We start from the raw sequence: 22,229 nt of genomic DNA on the forward strand, positions 1-22,229 counted from the left end.
TTATTGCTATTTATTTATAGCTGCATTTGCACAGATTGTTTACAGTTTAGAGTTCCTGATGTTTACAATTTTACTGTTCTATAGATGTGCTAAGTATGCCCGCAAAGAACATATCTCAGGGTTGTATGTGGTGACATGTATGTACTCTGATAATAAATTTTACTTAGAACTATATACTTATCGCTGTATTACAATCTATTTAAATTTCTGCTCAATTTTTTCCACCTCAGGGGTACCATCAAGAAGGCTACTTGTGCAAGCAGCTCTTACGGAAACCATTAAATATTCCCGTTTCAATCTGCTACAGCTTAGAACCACAACTACATCTAATGTCTGTACAGTTAGTAACATCGTTTTAAGGCGATTAAATAATCTATTGCAACTTAAAGTACACAGAACTCAAATGGACTTTTGTCACTGGCACAGTTCCCCTTTAAGACAGGAAGAGAGAGGATGCCACTCTGTTTTAAGAGTTCATCTAAGGAAGCGTGGCTTTTGGCTATCAATACTGACCATCTTGCTGGCAAACATACAGTCTCAGGTAAATAAAATTGAAGATTTTAAACTTCCAGCAGTAAAGAAAAGATCTAAGTGCTAGAAACACCTGGGTCAGATATTCCACAAACTATTGCCTGACTTGGTGTTTGTAGCCAACACTTTCTGTTTACATGCCCTTTCAATCTAGTCCCTGAAAATATTTCAAAAGACCCAAAATTATCAACCTAAATTTACTTTAAAGTTCACAGTACACTTTATTTTACTATGAAAATAAAATTCTCATCTCAAATTATGTAGATACCTTTAACTTCCCTACAAATTCCTACACTAAAGCAATTACTTTACACTTTGTTATAACTTACGTTATTTTTTTTTCCCACGGTAACAAGTCGAAGCTGCACCCTCTCTAACATGCTGGTGGAGAGTGTTTTATTTGGGTTTTTAGCGCTGGAAATAGTTACATTCGGACACGTCTCATTAGCGGGGCAGCAGTATGGTCACATTGTTTATTCCAGGGACCAGCTGCTTGTGCTAATGCCGGCCGGTTTAGCGAACAGAGCGGCAGACACCCCTGCTGAAATCTGGAGGAAAACACACAGAGGATGCAGAGGGGGATCACCAAGGTGAGGAAGGAGGACCGGGTCGAGACAACAGAGACTTATGGAGAAGAGGAGTTCGGTGGGTAATAAAATGGACGAGTTGACGGCACTAGCCGGGAATCAGAGAACATTTCGGGAGTGCAGTGTTATGTGTTTTACTGAAACATGGCTGCACGAGGACATACCCGACCAAAACTTTTACATGGAGGGCTTCCAGACAGTTTGGGCTGACCGGAAGTGCACTGAGAGCAGTAAGCGTAAAGGAGTTGGGGGCTTGCTGTTCTGGTTAACAACGGATGGTGCAATCCTGGTCATATTACGATCGAGGAACGTGTTTGTAGCCCGGATATTGAACTTTTTGCTGTTGGACTCCAGCCATATTCCACCGAGATACAACACTGGGCATTCCTGCCTGTGGACATCAAACTTTGCAGCTCCTTGCGTGGAGGGTCAGACACCCTGAGCCAATAGGCTGGTCCTGGACTTATTTCCATCTGGCATAGTTTGCATATTGTTGTTTGATTGTTTGTGGTTTTTGTATTGCTATATTTATGCTCTATTCTTGGTTGGTGCAGCTGTAACGAAACCCAATTTCCCTCAGGATCAATAAAGTATGTCTATCTATTGTTAATAACTGAAATTTCTATTTCCTTGTACATAAATTTAGAATCAATTGGAAGCATCAAAAATCAAAGAATCAATTAATGCAGCAATATTTAACAATTCCTTATTATGTTGGAAACTATGTCTCTTGTAGACTCACAGACTCTTATTGAACAGACCATGTTATTTGTGATATATTCTGAATTTTGAACAATAAATCACTACAAAGTGAACACAATTCCTCCAGCCTTTGAATTATAGTTGCAACATGATGATGGTGATGGATACATTTACATATGTATTCTAACTTATGGACTGTAAACTATTAAGTATCTCCCTCGCATCTGTCTGCATTTCCATCTGTCTGCATTTCCACCTGCTGTTGATCATCTTGTATTTTAAAGAGCAATAATCTTACGAATATTTTGAGAGTTTGGTCAAACAGCATGATGGTGTAGAAATCTTTTAGTCCTTTGTACAATTGTACCATAGCTACAATGAATAATTCCAATTATAACTAGCAAAATAATCCTACACAGTTAGGTTAAAAAAAAGTTATGTCTATGAAGTAAGCCACCTTGTATGTTAACAACTTTGCACTCAACATCAGTAAGACCAAAGAACTGATTGTAGACTTCAGAAAGGGGAAGTCAAGAGAATGCATACCTGTCCACATCAAGGGGTCAACAGTGCAAAGGGGGAGCAGCTTCACGTTCTAAGTATTAACATTGCTGAAGAGCTATCCTGGGCACAACATTAGTGCATTCATGAAGGCATGCCAGGGGCTCTATCTGGGCCTCCTGTCCCATGAACCTCTCATATACCTTTGCCAATCACCTGTCCAGCTCTTGGCTCCATCCCTCCCCCTTCTGTCTTCTCCTATCATTTTGGATCTCCCCCTCCCCCTCTCAAATCTCTTACTAGCTCTTCCTTCAGTTAGTCCTGACGAAGGGTCTCGGCCGGAAACGCCGACTGTACCTCTTCCTAGAGATGCTGCCTGGCCTGCTGTGTTCACCAGGAACTTTGATGTGTGTGGCTCTATTTGATTACGTGTTTGAGATTTATGTCACCAAATACTAAAGTAAATTCCTATAGACAGACCAAGGACAGCACTCTGACTGGTTACATCACCTTCTAGTATGGAAGTACCAATGTAACAAACACACACTCAACAGTCTCTACCACTCAGATTTCTGAACAGACCATGAACACTACACTCTGCTCTACTTTTTTTTTTTAAATGTTTCTTATATTAACTTATAATATTTTTTCTGTACTGCACTGTAATGCTGCAGCACGGACACCAAATCTCCTGACATGTCAGTGATAATAAACCTATTTCTGAAGTGTTATGTCACTAAACATTACAATTAGTTGAAGAAATTCCCTTTTCCTTAAATTAGATATGAGAAGAAACATTCGAATATAGGACACACCTGCATGTACCTTCTCATGACGCTTCAACTTGCTTGGAAGGCAAAACCGTTTGTCACATCCTTCATAATTGCACCTAGCAAAAGAAAATAATGATTAGTATTTCTTCAGTACTTAATAAAAGTGAAATTTAACCATAGCTTAATACCTACTTGAATGATGGTACACGCGTGTGCTCATATTGATGAACTTTGAGATGCTGATGCTTCTTGAACGATCTACCACATCTTTCAAAGTCACACTGCATGATGAAAGACAGACTTATACATTTGTTCTTGTAGAAGTGCAACAGCTCAAATACCACCACCCAGTATGCAAACACAAGTTATCTTTTACTGTATATAATCAATATTTCAGGAAATTTAGTCAGCTCAACTCCAACAGTTTATGATTTAATACATGAGGGTTCAAGCTCTACTCCAGCAGTTATCGCAAAATTTGTGCCAAGTTTTCAGCTCCTTGGCATTCAGATACTATATTCCCCAAGGTTCTCTTTTTAAAATGCCCTCTTAAGTTGATATAAACCAATAATGGCCTTTTGCCTGATCAAGAGATTAACTCCATGGACCAGAAAACTATTTTCCAAGATATTCATTCTTGATTACTATGCAATAGCCTTTAATAGTGACGCACCAGAACAGCTATTAATTTTTCCATTCTTGGAGGACTTCCGGGTCATCAAGGGAATGGCAGCGTAAGGAAAAGGTCTCTCGACAAAAAAGAAGGTAAACTGCCCCATAATCGAATTTAGACAAATACTTAATATTGCGTAACTATATTAATAAAAGGGGCAAGGATGATGTCTAAGAACAAGATTAAAAAGTCCGCTCGGAAGGCTGATAAACATAAAGAGACGCAGCAAGGCGACGGGCCTAGCTCCCCCACGGCAAGCCAGGACGGAGATAATGAGGGGGAATCGGTGACTCTGTCCTTGATTGTCGGAAAGATTCGCGAGTTCCAACAAGATAACAGCAAACAGCTGGAAGATATTAAAGGAGAAATAGTAAAAACTAACTCGCGGATAGATGAAGCCGAAGCGAGGATTGTTGGAATTGAAGAGAAGCTACAAAACGCAGAGGAGGTGATAGCAGAAATGCTGAAGCTGCAAGACCAACTCCAGTGGAAACTAATAGATCAAGAAGGCCGCTCAAGAAGGGAAAATGTGAGGATTTACGGAGTTCCTGAAGGAACTGAAGGTAAACCCGGATTGATGATTCCCTTCGTGGAGAAGCTACTTAGAGAAACCTTGATATACCAGCCACAAAAGACCTACAGATAGAAAGAGCTCACTGCGCGTTGGCACCACAGCCTCCAGCAGGCGCCCAGCCCAGATTGATTCTGGTCAGATTTCTCAGTTACAGAACAAAGGAAGAGGTGCTTAAAAGGGCATGGCAAAAGAAAGGTTTCATGTGGAACAACTGTAAAATCAGTTTAGACCAGGACTACGCACCAGGGATTCTTGCCAGACGGAAGGAATATACGGAAACACGGAGAGTCCTGAAGGAAAACAACATCAAATTCCAGACCCTGTATCCAGCTCGGCTGAGAGTCTTTTACGACGAAGGGACAAAAACTTACGCTACGGTGGAGGAGGCAACGTTGGACCTGGCGGACCAGGGACTACCTATTAAAGTTATCACCCAACCGGAGTCGCTACTGGAGAGGATTCGGCAGAAGTCATGGCAGTTAGTGGGGCGAGGACGCTCCACACAAACCAGAGTGTCAAACTACAAGGAAAAGCTGTAAATATTCAGACACGAATGTACAGAGAACACAGATTAATTAAGAGAAATGACTGAAAAGAGTAAATTGGACTTAAAGGTAAAATGAAAACTGGTAACTGAAAATAAACTAGACGGAATAACTTGAATGATAGCAATATGGTCGAAACATAAATAGGAGAAAATTCTCTATGATTATTCAAACTGCTGAGGGCCCTCTAACACAGGGTGAAGATAGAGGTTATCCCTCTGAACTGAGGCGGGTCGGTGCTCAGGCCTCACTGTGGGAAGTCGGGAAAAATTTTCAAATGTTGCACGTTCAAAAATGTCTAGGGTGTGGTTATATGTCTTGGTTTACTGTTGAGAAGGGATTGCTTACTGTTTGGTTAGAAAAGGAGAGTGTTTTTTTTTCTACTAGAGAAAAATGCAAACTGAATTGGTAAAAATAATTTCCTATAATGTTAATGGGGTTTTGAATCCAATTAAAAGAAATAAGATTATGTCTAAATTGAAAAAAGAGGGCACAAATAGCTTTCCTCCAGGAAACACATATGAGCCAATCTGAACATGGAAAATTAAAAAGAATGGGCTTTAAGCATGTATTTTATTCATCATATAAATTGAGTCACAAAAGAGGGGTAGCTACTTTAATATCAAGTACTCTTAATTATGAACATATTTCAGAGACTAGAGACAAAGAAGGACGGTTCGTAAAAATCACAGGAAGAATAGAAGGTACAGAAATAACATTGCTGAATGTTTATGCTCCTCCAGGTTGTGAATGGTCATTTTATAGACACATTTTTGACCTAATGGTCAGTTCTCAAGGGGTAGTAATTTGTGGAGGGGATTTTAATATTAGATTAAATCCTATATTAGATTCTTCAAGAATAGTTACTCAGAATAAACCTCTGACTCGGAAAGTGAATTCATTGATGGAGGAGTTGAATTATAGATGTCTGGAGGGAATTACACCCTACTAGTAAAGATTATACATATTACTCTTTCCCTCATTCAGCCTATTCAAGGATAGACTATTTCTTTATCTTTAATACAGATAGACTCAGGATAAAAAACTGTAATATTGCAACAATTGATCTGTCGGATCATAGCCCAGTCTCTATGTCTCTAATCCTGGAAAGAAAAATGAGGAAAACACTATGGAGGCTAAACTCACATATACTCAATAACCCGAAAGTAATGGAGAGATTAAGGGGAGAAATCAAAGAATATCTAGGCCTTAATGACACGGGAGAAACATCACCAGTGATCTTATGGGATACATTGAAAGCTGTAATGAGAGGGAAAATTATTTCCATTACCACTCACATGAAAAAAAATCAATGCACAAAAATTAGCAGACCTTCAAGGAAAATTAAAACAACTTCAAGCTGTAGATAGCAACAAAAGTAATTCAAATCGAAAACAGGAAATTAGGAAATTGCAAAGTGAAATTGACGATATTTATACGTTGGAAACTCAAAGAAATTTTCTTTACCTGAGACAAAAGAATTATGAAGTAGGAGGTAAATCAGCTAGATTATTAGCATATAAATTACAAAAACAACAAGCAGACAATACAATTCATAAAATAAAGAATCCAAAGACAAAGCTTGTGGAGAGTACAATAGGGAAAATTCAAGAGAGTTTTGAAACATATTATCGAGAGCTGTACTCCCAACCCCGGGCCCCCAATGAGCCCTATATAGACAGTGTATTGAATTTTTTAGATCTACCTAAACTTACAGATTTACAAAATGAAAGTTTATTAGAACCAGTAACTGTCAAAGAACTGAACGTGGCCATCTCTAGGTTAAAGGCTGGAAAGTCCCCGGGTTCTGATGGGTTTACCTCAGAGTGGTACAAGTCCCTGAAGACACAGTTAGCCCCATTACTACTTAACACCTTTAATTGGATCTTGCAGAGAGGAGAAACTCCACCTTCCTGGAGAGAAGCGATTATTTCAGTTATTCCTAAAGAGGGTAAAAATAAACTAGAATGTGGCAATTATCGGCCAATTAGTGTTCTTAATTTAGATTACAAACTATTTACATCTATATTAGCGCGCAGATTGGAAAAGCTTTTACCTGGCCTAATCCACTTAGACCAGACTGGATTTATTCAACAAAGACAAACACAGGACAACATAAGGAGAACTCTGCACATATTAGAACAGGTTAATAAGAACGAGACAGAGACAATGGTAGTAGGATTGGACGCTGAGAAAGCTTTTGATTCGGTTTGTTGGGCATTCCTATACAGAGTGTTAGGAAGATTCGGCTTTCAAGAAAAGTTTATTAAAGTAATTCAGACTCTATATGACAGCCCTACAGCCCGAATTAAGATAAATGGGGACCTCTCTGACTCCTTCATCTTAGAGAGAGGCACTAGTCAGGGATGCCCAATTTCTCCTCTCCTTTTTGCGCTATATATTGAACCGCTTGCCCAACTAATAAGACAGAGCGAAATCGTAAAAGGTATCAAGGTGGCAGGGATTGAACATAAAGTGGCGTTATTCGCAGATGATGTTTTGGTCTATCTGAGTGAACCAGAAAAATCATTTATAGGATTGTTTACACTGTTGGATGACTTTGGGAAAATATCAGGTTATAAAATAAATGTAAAGAAAATGCAGGTTATGTCCCTAAATTATACACCATCCAAAAAGTTGCAGGATACATATGATCTTAAGTGGGAAGCTAAATCATTAAAATATTTAGGAATAACCCTGCCGAAGGATCTTTCAACACTGTCACAGGTAAATTATGGGCCATCAATCTCAGAGATAAAAGCAGATATGCATAGATGGAATCTTATCCCCTTTTTAAGTTTAAATTCAAGGACAAATACTATAAGAATGAATATTCTTCCTCGGTTATTGTACCTTTTCCGTACTTTACCGGTGGAGGTGGATGATAATCAATTCAGGGAATGGGACAAATGGATTTCCCGCTTCATTTGGCAAGGAAAGAAACCTAGAATTCGATATAACACCTTACAGTTAGGGAAGGAAGGAGGAGGTATGGTTCTTCCTTGCCTGAGAAATTATTTTTATGCCTCACAGATAACCCCTCTGTTATATTGGTGTAATAGGGAATATAAGGCTGGATGGAAGGAAATAGAATTTGGATTAGTTGACAGTTTTCCTCTTCAGGCCTCAATAGCTGACAAAGGATTGATGGCCCAGTTGGAAAAATTTAAAAACGCTTGGATAAATCTTACATTAAAAGTATGGCAGAAGGTGGTTAATTCATGTGGAATTAATAACATGTTAAAACTCTTTAGATGGTGTGCATATGATACCGAATTCCTTCCCAACAGGGGAGATAAAAGATTTGAGCTATGGATAAAGAAAGGTCTTACAACCTACCTCTCATTTATAGATAAAAGAGTATTACAAAGTTTCCAAATCCTGCAGGACAAACATGGCCTAGAACATAATGACTTTTTTTAGGTACCTTCAAGTACGAAACTATGTTAACCAGAGTTGTAGATATACAGACCTATCAACAGTAGAATTAGAATTTTTCAAGATTCTGAATTCGGCTTGCAGTTCAATACCTAGTAAATCAGTTTCTCGATTATATAATGCACTCTCCCATGCTAAAAATGTAAATACACTATATATTAAAGAGAAGTGGGAGAAAGAAGCGGGGTTGGTACTTTCAGAGGAGGCTTGGGGGAAAATCTGCAGAGTGGTCCTCGACTAATTCTTTGACTTGGAGAGAACATTGTTGGAAAAACATTATAAGATACTTCAAGACCCCATATCAGGAAAAATATAAAGATACAAATGTGATGTGTTGGAGAAGGTGCGGCTCCAAGGAGGCAAATCATTTTCATATTTTTTGGGATTGCCCTAAATTAAGTCTATTTTGGGAAGGTATTCATAGAACATTAGTTAAGGTACTTAGGTCCCAGATACCTCTGAACTTTGAGACGCTCTATTTGGGGCATGTATTGTTTCTTGAACAGAAGGAAGATATAAAGTTGCTGCAGGCCCTCTTAGCGGCAAGTAAGAAATCAATCACTAGAAAATGGCTAAATCCAATACCACCTACATTAGAAGATTGGTACGAAATTATCTTGGAAATATTTAAAATGGAAAAGTTGACTTACTCCCTGAGAACTCAAAAAGAAAAATTTTATCAAATCTGGAATAAATGGATTGAATATATAACCCCAATGCAAGCAGACTTTAGATGACTCTCCTAATGATTTATACTGCTCTTCTCATCAACACAGTAATATTGCTAACGTAAGCACCCCTAGTCTAAATGTTTGTTTTTTTTGTTTTCTTTTGGAAAATAGAGAATTAACACAAGTAAAGGGAAAGATTTGGGAAAGGGATAAAAAAATGAAAAAATTAAGTAAATAAGTACATAGGGATTGGATAATTATGTCTGCGGGCAGGAGCAAGCATAAACAAATTAGGATATAAACACCTACAATGGTTGATACATAGGCTTATATACAACATTTTGGACCAGTGGAAATGGTCCAGAAGGGTTAAATGGAAACTATTATTACCATTTTTCTTAACAACTAATTCCATTACTTAGCCTAATAGGTTAGATTTACCACAGTACATAATTATCTATTTAAATGTTTATTTTCCTTTTATATCATCTCAATGTGTACTTAAGAATGTATAAATAATTGTAGTTTTATACATATAAAAAAATGGAAAAGGTTATATGTGTGAAAAAAGTACATGATATTTGTGAATTCCTTATCCAAATAAAAATAAAATTAAAAAGAAATAAATTTTCCATTCTTTCATCCACGCATCAACTAAATAGAACTACTACATAAAGGCAGCCTAACACCCATAGAAGTGTACTTACTTAGTTTCAGAAAAAGATGGGGATAACTGTCAAAAACACTTCAATTTTCTGCCTGCTTTTACTTTGGGGAAAAGTGGCTCAACAAACTCATTCAGAACAAACAACACAGACACAGCTAGTATTTGTTGTCAGTTTGGAATGTTCTATTCAGGATTTCTATTTAAATACACACTGGTAATTTTAAAGTTTAAGAAACAGTCAAGGATAGAGGATTAATTACCAAATAAAGCTTCTCTTTGTTGTCATGCTTTCTTGAGAGATGCTTCTTTAAGTTATCTTTTGTTGTGAATGTTTGATTACATCTTTCATCTGTACACCTGAAAGGCATTAATTGTTAAAGGATGAAGGATTGTTAAAAGATTCTGCAAAGTTCAAAGCTAAAAATAATCTTAACATGTCATACAATGATCCTTCACTTGAGAATGAATTTTGCCAGTACTGCCCAATTGAGTCCTCTGGCCTGGAAACTCTAAACTGTTTCCCAACCTCCCAACAATTTCATTCTTACTACATTGGTCTTTTCAGTGTCAAAAATCCATCAATTTTGTTATCTTACTTTGTAGAAGTGGCAGCAGCCTTGTGTTTTGGCTTATTCACACATACTTTGACACCAACCCAGTGATCTCTCCATACTCCACATGGTGGAAAAATCTTCAGCTGTTGTGGTCCTGAGGTCTCTGGTTCTCTTCCTAAAGCCACTATTTTACACTCTTGCTCCATTTTTGATCACTACGCAATACTCACTCGCTCTTGAAAAATTTATCATCTCCCATACTTGATGGAAGTTTATAAAACTATGAGGGGCATAGCTAGGATAGACTGCCAGAATCCTTTCCTCTCCCATCCTGCCCCGAGTAGAAACATTGAATACAAGAGGACATAACTTTAATGCAAGAGCAGGAAATTTTAAGGGATGAACAGGGCAAATGCTGCTAGGGGTAGTAGTAAAAGCACAAGACAGTGGCAGCCAACAAGCAGAATATGGATCACATACAGGGAGAAAGGATTAGTTTAGTTTGGCAACTGTTTGATCCTGCACCATTCTATATCCAAGATTAATGTTGATTTTCAGTTGTAAAACTTCTGCACTCCCCTGGTATTATGCTTAAATCAAAGCTAATCACTCAGGGACATCGTATGATTGTGATATAACAGAATCTAGTGCATCTAGATCAGCACTGTTGGGCATAATTATCTATGGCAGAAGTCTTAAACATTTACATTTCTCTATCCCTGTCCATTGTGCCTGCTTTTAAAAATATCATCAGGAAAAATTACATTCCCGAGCAAAAGCAGATAAGGGTCTAAGGATCTACCCCGAGACACCTGTGAAAAATAGTCTTTTCCTTCTTCCTACTGTCCAGGGACAGGACAAGTTTACAGTCAGCCCTTGTTATCCATGAGTTCCGCATGTGCGAATTCAACCAACCACGAATCGAGAAAACCCGGAAGTGATCTTCCAGCATTTGTTGTTTGAACATGTACAGACTTCTTTTTCTTGTTGTTATTCCCTAAACAATGCCGTATAATAACTATTTTACATAGTATTTACATTGTATTAGGTATTATAGATAATCTGGAGATGACTTGAAGTATATGGGAGGATGTGTGTAGGTTATTGTGAATCAGGATCGGAAAAAAAACCGTAAGTTCTCTTAAGTCAGAACAGGTACATCCGGTATTATTTAGCGTCAGTTAGTCAAATGTTTGTCTTAGTATATAGTATATGTTTTACCTTTCTATGCATATAAAACACTTAAGAAATGTATGTTTCAGTGCCGGGCTCCGGAATGGAAATTCCTGAGTTCAACCCAGTGACAGCTCGCTCCCGAGCGCACTCTCCATCCATGCCGGGTTGATGTGGAGGAACAAAAACCCAAAACCCAATAATTAAACCACGGCGTTGCTTAGTAATAATTGTAGCTTTAGTTGGGCAGGGCCTTTCTCACTTTTCGTTGACCGACTGTATTCTAATGCTTTTCCAATGACCGATGGCATTTCACCTCTTTCTGATCGCTTTATTATTTCCACTTTATTTTAAATCGCGATCGTGTTTACTTTCATGAACAGAAACACTGCGGATTCAGAGCACCGCCGCCGGGTCCTAATGTCCACCGCACTAAAACAGGTTAAATAAAATCCGGGGTTCCGCTGGGTCCTAAGGTCCAACGGATTTAGACAGGTTTAATTAGGAACTTAAGCATCCTCGTTTTTTGGTATCCCTGAGGGGTCCCGGAACCAATCCCTCGTGGATAAGGAGGGCCGACTGTACTTCATGAAAGTGCAGCAGTCCTTTGAGATTATGGGAAGAAATAGTTGCTGGAATAATGGCTTATAAACTTTTTAATTTGAATTTAGTTTGGTGGTGTGTTTTAATTGTTTACAAGCATGTGCAAGTGTTTATTATTCTAAAACTGATTTTTAAAAAAATACTTTAACGCATTTGAGACAGTTTATGTTGGCCCAATTGCAGGTTCACAATACTGTTCCTTGAAATGTCCCAAAAAATCAACCCAAACTTGTATTCAAATGATTAAAAATGTATTTTGGACTACAGTGAATTCCAATTAATTGGGTCATCACTTAATTGGGGCAAGCCTTTTATTTGGGACACTATGGCACTTAATTGGGGCAGAGGACTGTTGCCAAACAGGTTCTAGCCAGCGTCAATCTCATGCACTTGTGTGGCTGTTGGGTAACACTGCATGCTTAGAGTGAAGAGTTTTTAAAATAGTGTCAGTTGCATTTGTTTGTATTAATCATTGGCGAGAAATAAGCAGCAAGACAATTCAGATCTGTTTCACTGACCACAGTTTCAAGGATTCAGGCTTGTAGATACCAGAAACGGACAGGAGTGAAAATGAAATTATTTCATTACTTCAACGTTACGAATTATGAAAGTATAGACAATCATCTTGGCTGTTACAATGAAAATGAAGGTTTAGAAGATGCAATTGTCTAAAATATTGTATGAAGGCAGTCCATTATCTGCACTAGGTGTCTCTGCTGATTTTACTCACTTGCACTCAATTAAAAGAACACAGCTGATGAATACCTCCCTCAATAACTATTAGGAACCAATGGACAGTTTGAAAGCACTGTAGAAGTATTGGTAGTGTTCTATTTTGTTCTGTATTTCGTTTAAATACACAAACTGTTACTCAGTTAAACAGTAACAGTAGTCCTTTTTTATCCTTTTACCCACTTCCATGAAATTTTGGCTAATTAATTGGGCCAAAATGTACTGGACCCAAAGTGGCCCAATTAACTGGAATCCATTGTATGTAGAAATAAAGCAGAAGTTTTAGGAAACCTGAATCGGTCAGATATGTATTGATTGCTCAAATCAGACTTGATAACTTGCCCATATTCAGACTAAGAATTTAACATTTATTGAAAAATATCTGTTGTCCTTTTTTTAAAGTTGTAGTGGTGTTTGCAATATCAAGATGCTACAAAACTATGCATTTTGACAAGCTTAGGGCAATAGTGCAGGAAACCAACAAGACACAGTCAAGAACACAGAGGACATCTTCTACTCCAAGTCATGTAACAAACTTCTGGGCAAGAGTTTGTATACATTTAACAGAAGTTATAATATCAAATCTTTAATACTTTTCTTTAACAACTTTAAAGAATACCACAATAGAAATTACCTTAACACATACACTGACCTGAATGGTTTTTCTCCTTTATGAATCAGAATGTGCCTTGCAAGATGACCTTTTCTAGAATAGCTTTTATTACAACCTTCATATTCACAAGCAAATGGTTTCTTGGGGGGGGGGGGAGAGAGGAGACAGAAAAAAAGCATCAGGATCATTGTTTTATGACATTACCAGCTCCATTTTCAATCCCCAGGCAATAAAGTCAAAAAAGCTTTACCTGGAGAATTCTTCACATACAACAGCCCTCTTTCAAATTCTCAATTGTTTAATCTGACTTATTTTGTTCAGTTACTTTCACCCCCTAACTTCATCTTCAGCAAAACACCTATTCTTCCATTCTTGTTGTTTCTGCAGCCCTCAATTATATAACTGCCAAAGATCCCTCAAGTTTATATTTGAAGATAATGACATTCAATTGGTCTAATCATTCTTTACCCAATCCTGCTCAAGGCTTGGTGTCTCCTGCCAAAACAATTCATCACTCTTTCATCTAAGGATCATCTCAAAGAGGATTATTAGTGACTTCTAAGTCACTATTTTTTAACAATTTTCACCCGCTATTCAGAAGTACTGACATAAGAAATAGCAGGGAAATGCCATGGTTTTTTGAGCCTGCATTACTATTTAATGCAGTTGGTCATATCTTAATCCCCATTACACGTTCCTACACATTTTCCTAACGTTTACTCCACGATTGACCAAAAAAAAATGCAATTTTCTAGTCCTAGAGTAATTGAATGTTTAATCTACTGCACTTCTCTACAAAGAGATGCAGTGTTGAAGAATTTAAGGGACTGAAGAAAATTAGGATTAATTAAATTGTTTATTGGAGTCATTAGTGAGAATGGAACCTAATTAAGTCCAAGGACATGTTATCTATATTACAGAATTTTGAAAGAATTTAGAAAATATTATCAATTCTATAATGGTTTCTGAAGATCTGAGGATGGAAAATGTGACTTGCTATTTAAGAAAGAACTAACATGTTATTCTAACATTAGGAAGAAGGGATATGCTGTAATCCAAGGAATTTATTAATTGTATACCAACAAAAAAATGAATAACAGGATTGAGTCAGAATAAGATTACGAAAGGAAAAAGTCAAGTCAAAAGACTTAAAAGAAAAGTCTTGTCTTCACTTACCACCCCATCAGCCTCCATGTCCAGCACATAGTCCTTTATAACTTCCGCCATCTCCAATCGGATCCCATACCAAGCACATCTTTCCCTCTCCTCCACTTTCCAGCGGGATCGCTCCCTACACGACTCCCTTGTCCATTTGTTCCTCCCCACTGATCTCCCCTCCTGGCACTTATCCTTGCAAGTGGAACAAGTGCTAGAACTCCTCTGACACCTCCTCCCTCACTACCATTCAGAGCCCCAAGCACTCTTTCCAGGAGAGGCGACACTTCACCTGCAAGTCTGTTGGGGGGTCGTCTACTGTATCCAGTGCTCCCGGTGCGGCTTCTTGTATATCAGTGGGACCCGGCGTAAATTGGGAGACCACTTCGCCACGCACCGACACTTCGTCTGCCAGAAAAAGCAGGATCTCCCAGTGGCCACCGTTTTAATTCCACTTCCCATATGCAAGTCCACAGCCTCCTCTACTGCCACTATGAGGACACACTCAGGTTGGAGGAGCAACACCTTGTATTCCATCTGGGTGACCTCCAACCTGATGGCATGAACATCGATTTCTCAAATTTTTGGTAATCCCCACAACCCTCACCATTCCCATTTCCCTCTCTCACTTTAACTCCTTACCTGTCCATCACGTCCCTCTGTTGCTCCTCCTCTTTCCCTTTCCTCCATGGTTTTCTGTCCTTTCCTACCAGATTCCCCTTCTCCAGCCCTGTATCTCTCACCAATCGACTTCCCAGCTCTTTACTTCACCCCCCCCACACATCACCCATCACCTACTTCCTTGTATATCGTCCTCCCCTCCCCCCTCAACCACCATCTTACTCTGACTTCTTGTCTTTTCCCCAGTTCTGATGAAGGTTCTCAGCCCAAAACATCAACTGTTTACACTCCATAGATGCTGCCTGGCCCGATGAGTTCCTCCAGCATTTTGCGTGCATTGCCTGGTTTTCCAGCACCTGCAGATTTTCTCTTGAATGAGAACAAATTCATCCTTCCCATGTTGGAAAGCTGTGACCAGTGGGGTGACAGTTCCTCAGCCCAGCTCATCACAATTTTACAGAGACCAAGTGTCATATTTTCAATTTTTCTGATTGTACATACTAGGTAGATCTCAAGTAATGAGGCTATAGAGAGGCTTCATGGAGATATAGAAAAGCTAATTGAGCAAACAAAGGTATGGCAGAGGAAGTATGATGCGAGTGTGCACTTCAATGCGCAATAGAAAAGTAAACCATATATTAGTGACAGGTTGGAAAATTACTTTAGAAGGGAATTAAATGCCTTTGTACACACTGAAAGTTAATGTGTACGTGCAGAAAGGAATTAGGAGTTGCGGAACCTGGGCCTCTGTACCTTCCTCTGCAATTGGATCCTCGACTTCCTAACCAGAAGACCACAATCTGTGCAGATTGGTGATAACATATCCTCCTCGCTGACAATCAACACAGGTGCACCTCAGGGGTGTGTGCTTAGCCCACTGCTCTACTCTCTCTATACACATGACTGTGTGGCTAGGCATAACTCAAATACCATCTATAAATTTGCTGACGATACAACCATTGTTGGTAGAATCTCAGGTGGTGATGAGAGGCCGTACAGGAGTGAGATATGCCAACTAGTGGAGTGGTGTCGCAGCAACAACCTGGCACTCAACGTCAGTAAGACGAAAGAGCTAATTGTGGACTTCAGAAAGGGTAAGACGAAGGAACACATACCAATCCTCATAGAGAGATCAGAAGTGGAGTGAGTGTGTAGTTTCAAGTTCCTGGGTGTTAAGATCTCTCTGAGGATCTAACCAGGTCCCAACATATTGAGGTGGTTATAAAGAAGGCAAGTCAATGGCTATACTTCATTAGGAGTTTGAAGAGATTTGACATGTCAACAAATACACTCAAAAACTTCTATAGATGTACCGTGGAGAGCTTTCTGACAGGCTGCATCACTGTCTGGTATGAGGGAACTACTGCAGAGGACCAAAAGCAGCTGCAGAGGGTTGTAAATCTAGTCAGCTCCATCTTGGGTACAAGCCTACAAAGTATCCAGGACATCTTCAGGGAGCAGTGTCTCAGAAAGGCAGCGTCCATTATTAAGGACCCCCAGCACCCAGGGCATGCCCTTGTCTCACTGTTACCATCAGGTAGGAGGTACAGAAGCCTGAAGGCGCACTCACTCAGCGATTCAGGAACAGCTTCTTCCCCTCTGCCATCCGATTCCTAAATGGACATTGAACCCTTGGACACTACCTCACTTTTTAAAAATATACAGTACTTGTTTTTGCATGTTTTTAATCTATTCAATATACATATACTGTAAATGATTTACTTAATTATTATTTTATTTCATTTATTTTTTTCTATAGTCGGCCCTCCTTATCCGCGGGTTCCACATGCGCGGATTCAACCAACCGCGGACCGGGAAAACCGGAAGTTCTCTCTCTAGCACTCATTATTTGAGCATGTACAGACTTCCTTTTCTTGTCATTATTCCTTAAATAATACAGTATAACAACTATTTACGTAGCATTTACATTGTATTGAGTACTGTCAGTAATCTAGAGATGATTTAAAGTACAGGCAGTCTTCAAGTCGGATTTGTACACAAGTCGGAACAGGTACATCCGGTATTATTTAGCGTCAGTTAGTCAAACGTTTGTCTTAGTATATAGTATATATTTTACCTTTCTATGCATACAAACCGCTTAAGAAACGCATGTATTTCAATAATTAAACCACTGTGTTGCTTAGTAATAATTGTAACTTTCATCGGGGCAGGGCCTTTCACATGCTCCATTATTCTTTAAAATTGTTCCGATCGTTGACCGACAGTAGCCTAACGCTTTTCCAATGACCGATGGCATTTCACCTCTTTCCGATCGCTTTATTATTTCCACTTTATTTTCAATCGTGATCGTTTTCTGTCAACGGAACAGAAACACAACGGAACAGAAGCACCACGGAAAGTCCACCCGCAATGAGACAGGTTAAATAAGGGAATTGAGCATCCTCATTTTTTGCTGTCTGCGGGGGGGTCCCGGAACCAATCCCCCGCAGATAAGGAGGGCCGACTGTATTATGCATTGCATTGAACTGCTGCTGCTAAGTTAACAAATTTCATGTCACATGCTGGTGATAATAAACCTGATTCTGAACATAGACGGTGTCATGGCCTTTACTGCTAGATTTGAGTACAAGAGCAAAGACGTTGCAGCAATTATATTGGGCCTTGACAAGATCACACTTAGAATACTGATTGGACTTCTTAAGTTCAAAACAATATATTTACCATCAAGAGTATAAGAAAGATTTGGACTGTTTCCTATGATGGCAGATTTTTCTGTTTGAGGCAAGACTGCGCAGGCTAGCCTCTTCTCTCGAGAACAGGAGCAACATCACTGAAACTTATAAATTTCAAAAGGGCCAATGCAAGGAGGCTTGTTCCAGCTGAGATATCTAAACCCTAAAGGCAGTGTGTCACATGGCATCCAGGATGAAGTGAGATATTTCTTCATTCAATGACCCATTCTTTACTGAGGGAGATATGAATACCTAGTCGCCGACTTCTTTCAAACAGGAATGGTAAAGTTAATATAAGAGAAAGAAATTGAGGTAGAGGATCAGCCATGAATTTGCTGAATGCTGGAGCAAATTCAAAGGGTCAAATGGCCAACTCTTTCTCCTAAGAGTTATGTACTTTGTAATTATATGCTACACTGCAGAACTAAAATTGCAACAGGTTCACCAACACAACCTACCACTATTTTACCATCATTCCTCATGGCCATTTCTAAGCCTGTCTGTCACTCTTATCTTTTGTTATGAATGAGCTAGAAATGCCCCCAGTTAAACCAAGATCAAAAACAAGAGAAAATCCGCAGATGCTGAAGATCCAAGCAATGCACAGAAAATGCTGGAAGAACTCAGCAGGCCAGGCAGCATCTATGGAAAAAAGTACAGTAGACGTTTTGGGCCGAAACCCTTCATCAGGACTGGAAAAAACCAAGATCTAAGTTGGTATTTTAGAGCTATAGAGCAATATAGTACGGATACAGGCTCCTCAACCCTACCAATATATGCTAACCACTGGGCCCACCCAGCTGGATCCAATTTCCTGGAGTTGGCCCATATCCCTCTAAGCACCATCCCTCTATGTACCTATCCTTTAACGCTACTGTTGCATTTGCCTCTTGCAGATTATTCTATATGCAGATCACTCCCCGCATGAAAAAGTTGCCCCTCAGGTATTTTAAATATTTACCCCCTCAACATAAAACCTGGCCCCAAGTGTTGGACTCCCCTACCACAGGGAAAATACTTAACCATCCACCTTATCTACACAGTTCATAGTTTAAACATTTCTACAAGATCAGCCTTCAATCTACGTTCCAAGGAATAAAGACCTAACTTGGTCAACCTCTCCCTATAACTCAAGCCCTCTAGGCCTGACATCATCCTCAATCTTTTTCTGAACTTACCAACTTAACCACATCTTTCCTCACGAACGAAAGTTCTGTAAACTTGCCAGATTTAGCCTTCACCTTAACGGAAGCATGCTACTTGTGGACTCTTGATATTACACTTGAAAGAATCCTGCTTGTATTTCTTTTCCCTTCAAAAAGGCTCACCCAATTTCCAGTTCCTGAAGTCCACAATCAGTCCTGAACTTCAGGAAGGGGAATTTGGGAGAACAAACACCAATCCTCGTTGAGGAGACAGTGACTGAAAGGGTGAGCAGTTTCAAGTTCCTAGGTGTCAACCTCAGAGGATCTATCCTTGGCCCAACATATTGATGCAATCATGACAAAAGCAGCCAGTGTCTATACTTCACTCGGAGCTTAAGGAGATTTGGTGCATCACCAAATTAAGCAAATTTCTATAGATGTACAATGGAGAGCATTCTGACCGGTTGCATCACCATCTCGTATAGAGGCGCCATGATCTCAGAGCCATGCAGACTCAGCCACTTCCATCACAGACGCAAGCCTCTCCGACGTTGAGCACATTAAGGGGTGCCTCAAGGAGGCAGCATCCATCATTAATGGCACTCACTATCAGGGTCATGCCCTCTTCTCATTACCACTAACAGGGGGTGGGTACCAGAGCCTGAAGACCCATATTCAACATTTTAGGAATAGCTTCTTATCCTCTGGCAGAACTCTTGACGGGCCATGGACGAACCCATGAACACTGCCTCACTATTCCTCTTTTGCCCTATTCATTATTTTCATTCTAACTTGAGAGTAATTTGTTATGCCTGTACTGCCACCACAAAACACATTTCAGTAACAATAATCTCGGCTTTGCCTGCCACTTCAGATTCTTGCCCTGCCTCATTCCCCCAGTCTAGAATTGCACCCTTCCAAATAGGACCCCTGTGTATTGACTCAGGAAACTTCGTTAGACGTATTTCACAAATTCCAGCCTGTCCAGAATCTTAATGCTCCGTCTAAGTAGTACAGTTAATACTGGGGAAAATAAAATCTCCCACAAATATAGCCATATTATTCTGAAAACACTCACTCAAATCCCTACTGACTTTTTTTGGGAGGGATGGAAAGGGGATTCAATTACCCAATAGCGTGACCCCTTATACCAAGTTCTAACCATATGAACTCACTGGACGATCCTCCAAGAATGTCGTCTCTAAACAGTGCTGTTACATTCTCTCTTATGGAAAACGGGAGAACGTAACAGCTTCCCCTTTCTTGTACCTCTGTCATGCCTGTGGCATCCATTAAAGATTAAGTTCATTTTGTCACATGCACATCATGTGGATCCTGGAACAGTGAGCTGCCAGTCCTGCTCGTTTCTCAAGCATGTTTTTGTTGATGGCGATAACATCCTAGTCCTTAGGGCCAATCTATGCTCTGAATTTGCCCGCCTTAACTGTTATTCCTTGTGCATTAAGATTAGTTCAGTTTAATGAGTATTCCTTCCTTTGCCTTTACTGCACCCTTGGCTATCCTGATTATTGAACTTGTTCTCGCTGTCTACCACTTTATCCCCTGACTAGTTTTTGCACAGTCTCACCACAATACCAGAGGGGCACAATTTTTCCAGCAGACATTTCTTACCCATTTATTCTACCCTGGACCACCCCAGGCTCAGGCTTCAGAGCCTCAAATCCCCTAAGCACAACTCTCCATCAAGGCAATTCCCATTTCCACTCTGTAATACAGTCAAAGCTTATGAGGTCATTCTTTTGTTCTCCATTCATTTGTCTGTTTAGTAACTTCTATTCTATCTTCCACCAGGCCCTCAAGCTAGCTCAAGCTTTCCATATAATGACTGATCTACTCCAGACCTCAACTTCTCCTGTGCCAGAATTTATGTCAATGCTACTGTAACCCCTTGGAATTCTGCAGGTTTTAATTAGATCAGTCTCATTCTACTGAGCGCCAAAGAATGCACAGCCAACGTCTTTAGTCTTTCTCGGTAGAATATGTCACGTTTGCCAGGAATTCATCAGGTTACTTCTTCCAGTCCTACTTTACGCCTTCTTATATACGGGGACGGCAAGTAGTTGTTCAGGTGTAACCTCACGAACATCCACTACAAATATAACAATGCTTCCTTATTTCCAAACACCAACCCCTTTTCTATAAAGATCAATGTCATTTGTCTTATTTGCTTCACCTACCTGCTATTTTTTGTTTATTTCCATTGTACAAAAAAAACGTACCTCCCCAGAGGTTTACTGCCCAATCGCTGGCTCAATTCATGACTTCTCTTCCCTTCCCGTGCTGCCGATGACAGGAAGCCCGCTGATTAATGTTCTGCATGCTTTTCTACTCTTTCCAAATGACTTGCTACTGCCCTGCAGACATCCAAACCAGACCGAGCAAACGCCGCTCCTACCTCCCCCGTGTGCCTGCATAGATGAGCTTCTAGCCGCCAGTTCTTGGAAAACGTGGCTCCGCAGCCAAAAGAGCAAATGAAGAGGCTCCCCGAGAATTTACGCCGTGTCTGTCCAGGTCCTTCCGTCAACTTCGCCGCTCCGTCAGCACAAGCCACAGTTGACCCCGGTTCTGAGGCGGCCTCCTCCTTGTCATCATCATCCTCACTGACACCGGCGTTCGTCGCCGCCGCTATTGCTGCCTTCTCCTCCACGGCCGCTGCTCGACTCTCCTCGCCAGCTCCGTACTCCATGCGTACGCCTCTTCTAGCCAGACTCCGCAAACTTCCCGCTGCCGGCTTCACAGCGTGGTTACCAACTGACATGACCCCATGACGTCACACGCCGCGGCTCCGTCACGTGGGTTGGAACGGCCCGGACCGGGTCTGCGCGCATGCGCGGTCGGTGAGTGCTCAGTCGTACGTTCCGAGTGTTTATCGTTATGGGCGGTTGGCCATTCGTGGCTTTCACTTGTTTCAAACACTTTGTCCTCTAACAGCAATCAAAACTGCTGGAAATACTCAGTGGATCAGGCATCATCTGTGGAGACCGTACAGAGTTTCAGGTGGATGACTTCTTTCTACTGAGAAGAGTTCTTCTCACTAAACATTGGCTCCTACTCAAAGGTTCAGCTTTAAAATCCTCACCCTTCTCTCAACACCCCATCGCCGTACAATCCTCGCGGTCTGTTCTCCCTTCTGTGTATGTTAATCAGTGGAAGTCAATTCCCATTTAATTACTGTCCATGGCATTTACCTGTCACCCAGCACTTAGTGGTCATCTACGTGCAAGCAAGTTAATTTAAAAAATCTTCGTGATTTTTAT

General features: G+C 40.1%; 1 protein-coding gene across 1 annotated transcript in view; it reads right to left on the reverse strand.

Annotated features, from left to right (window-relative positions):
* The window catches only part of LOC140200142 (transcription factor IIIA-like), a 29,661-nt gene extending 7,919 nt beyond the window's left edge, over positions 1 to 21,742 (reverse strand). The window contains exons 1-5 of the mRNA XM_072262980.1: positions 21,368 to 21,742; positions 13,377 to 13,477; positions 9,923 to 10,019; positions 3,287 to 3,375; positions 3,137 to 3,210 (exon numbers count right to left, since the gene is read on the reverse strand). Of these exons, the coding sequence (XP_072119081.1) occupies positions 3,137 to 3,210; positions 3,287 to 3,375; positions 9,923 to 10,019; positions 13,377 to 13,477; positions 21,368 to 21,730 (724 nt within the window). The 5' untranslated portion in view covers positions 21,731 to 21,742. The remainder of the gene's footprint in view (positions 1 to 3,136; positions 3,211 to 3,286; positions 3,376 to 9,922; positions 10,020 to 13,376; positions 13,478 to 21,367) is intronic.
* Between the last annotated feature and the right edge of the window lie 487 nt (positions 21,743 to 22,229).

Source organism: Mobula birostris, chromosome 7 (assembly GCF_030028105.1).
Source record: "Mobula birostris isolate sMobBir1 chromosome 7, sMobBir1.hap1, whole genome shotgun sequence".
NCBI lineage: Eukaryota > Metazoa > Chordata > Chondrichthyes > Myliobatiformes > Myliobatidae > Mobula > Mobula birostris.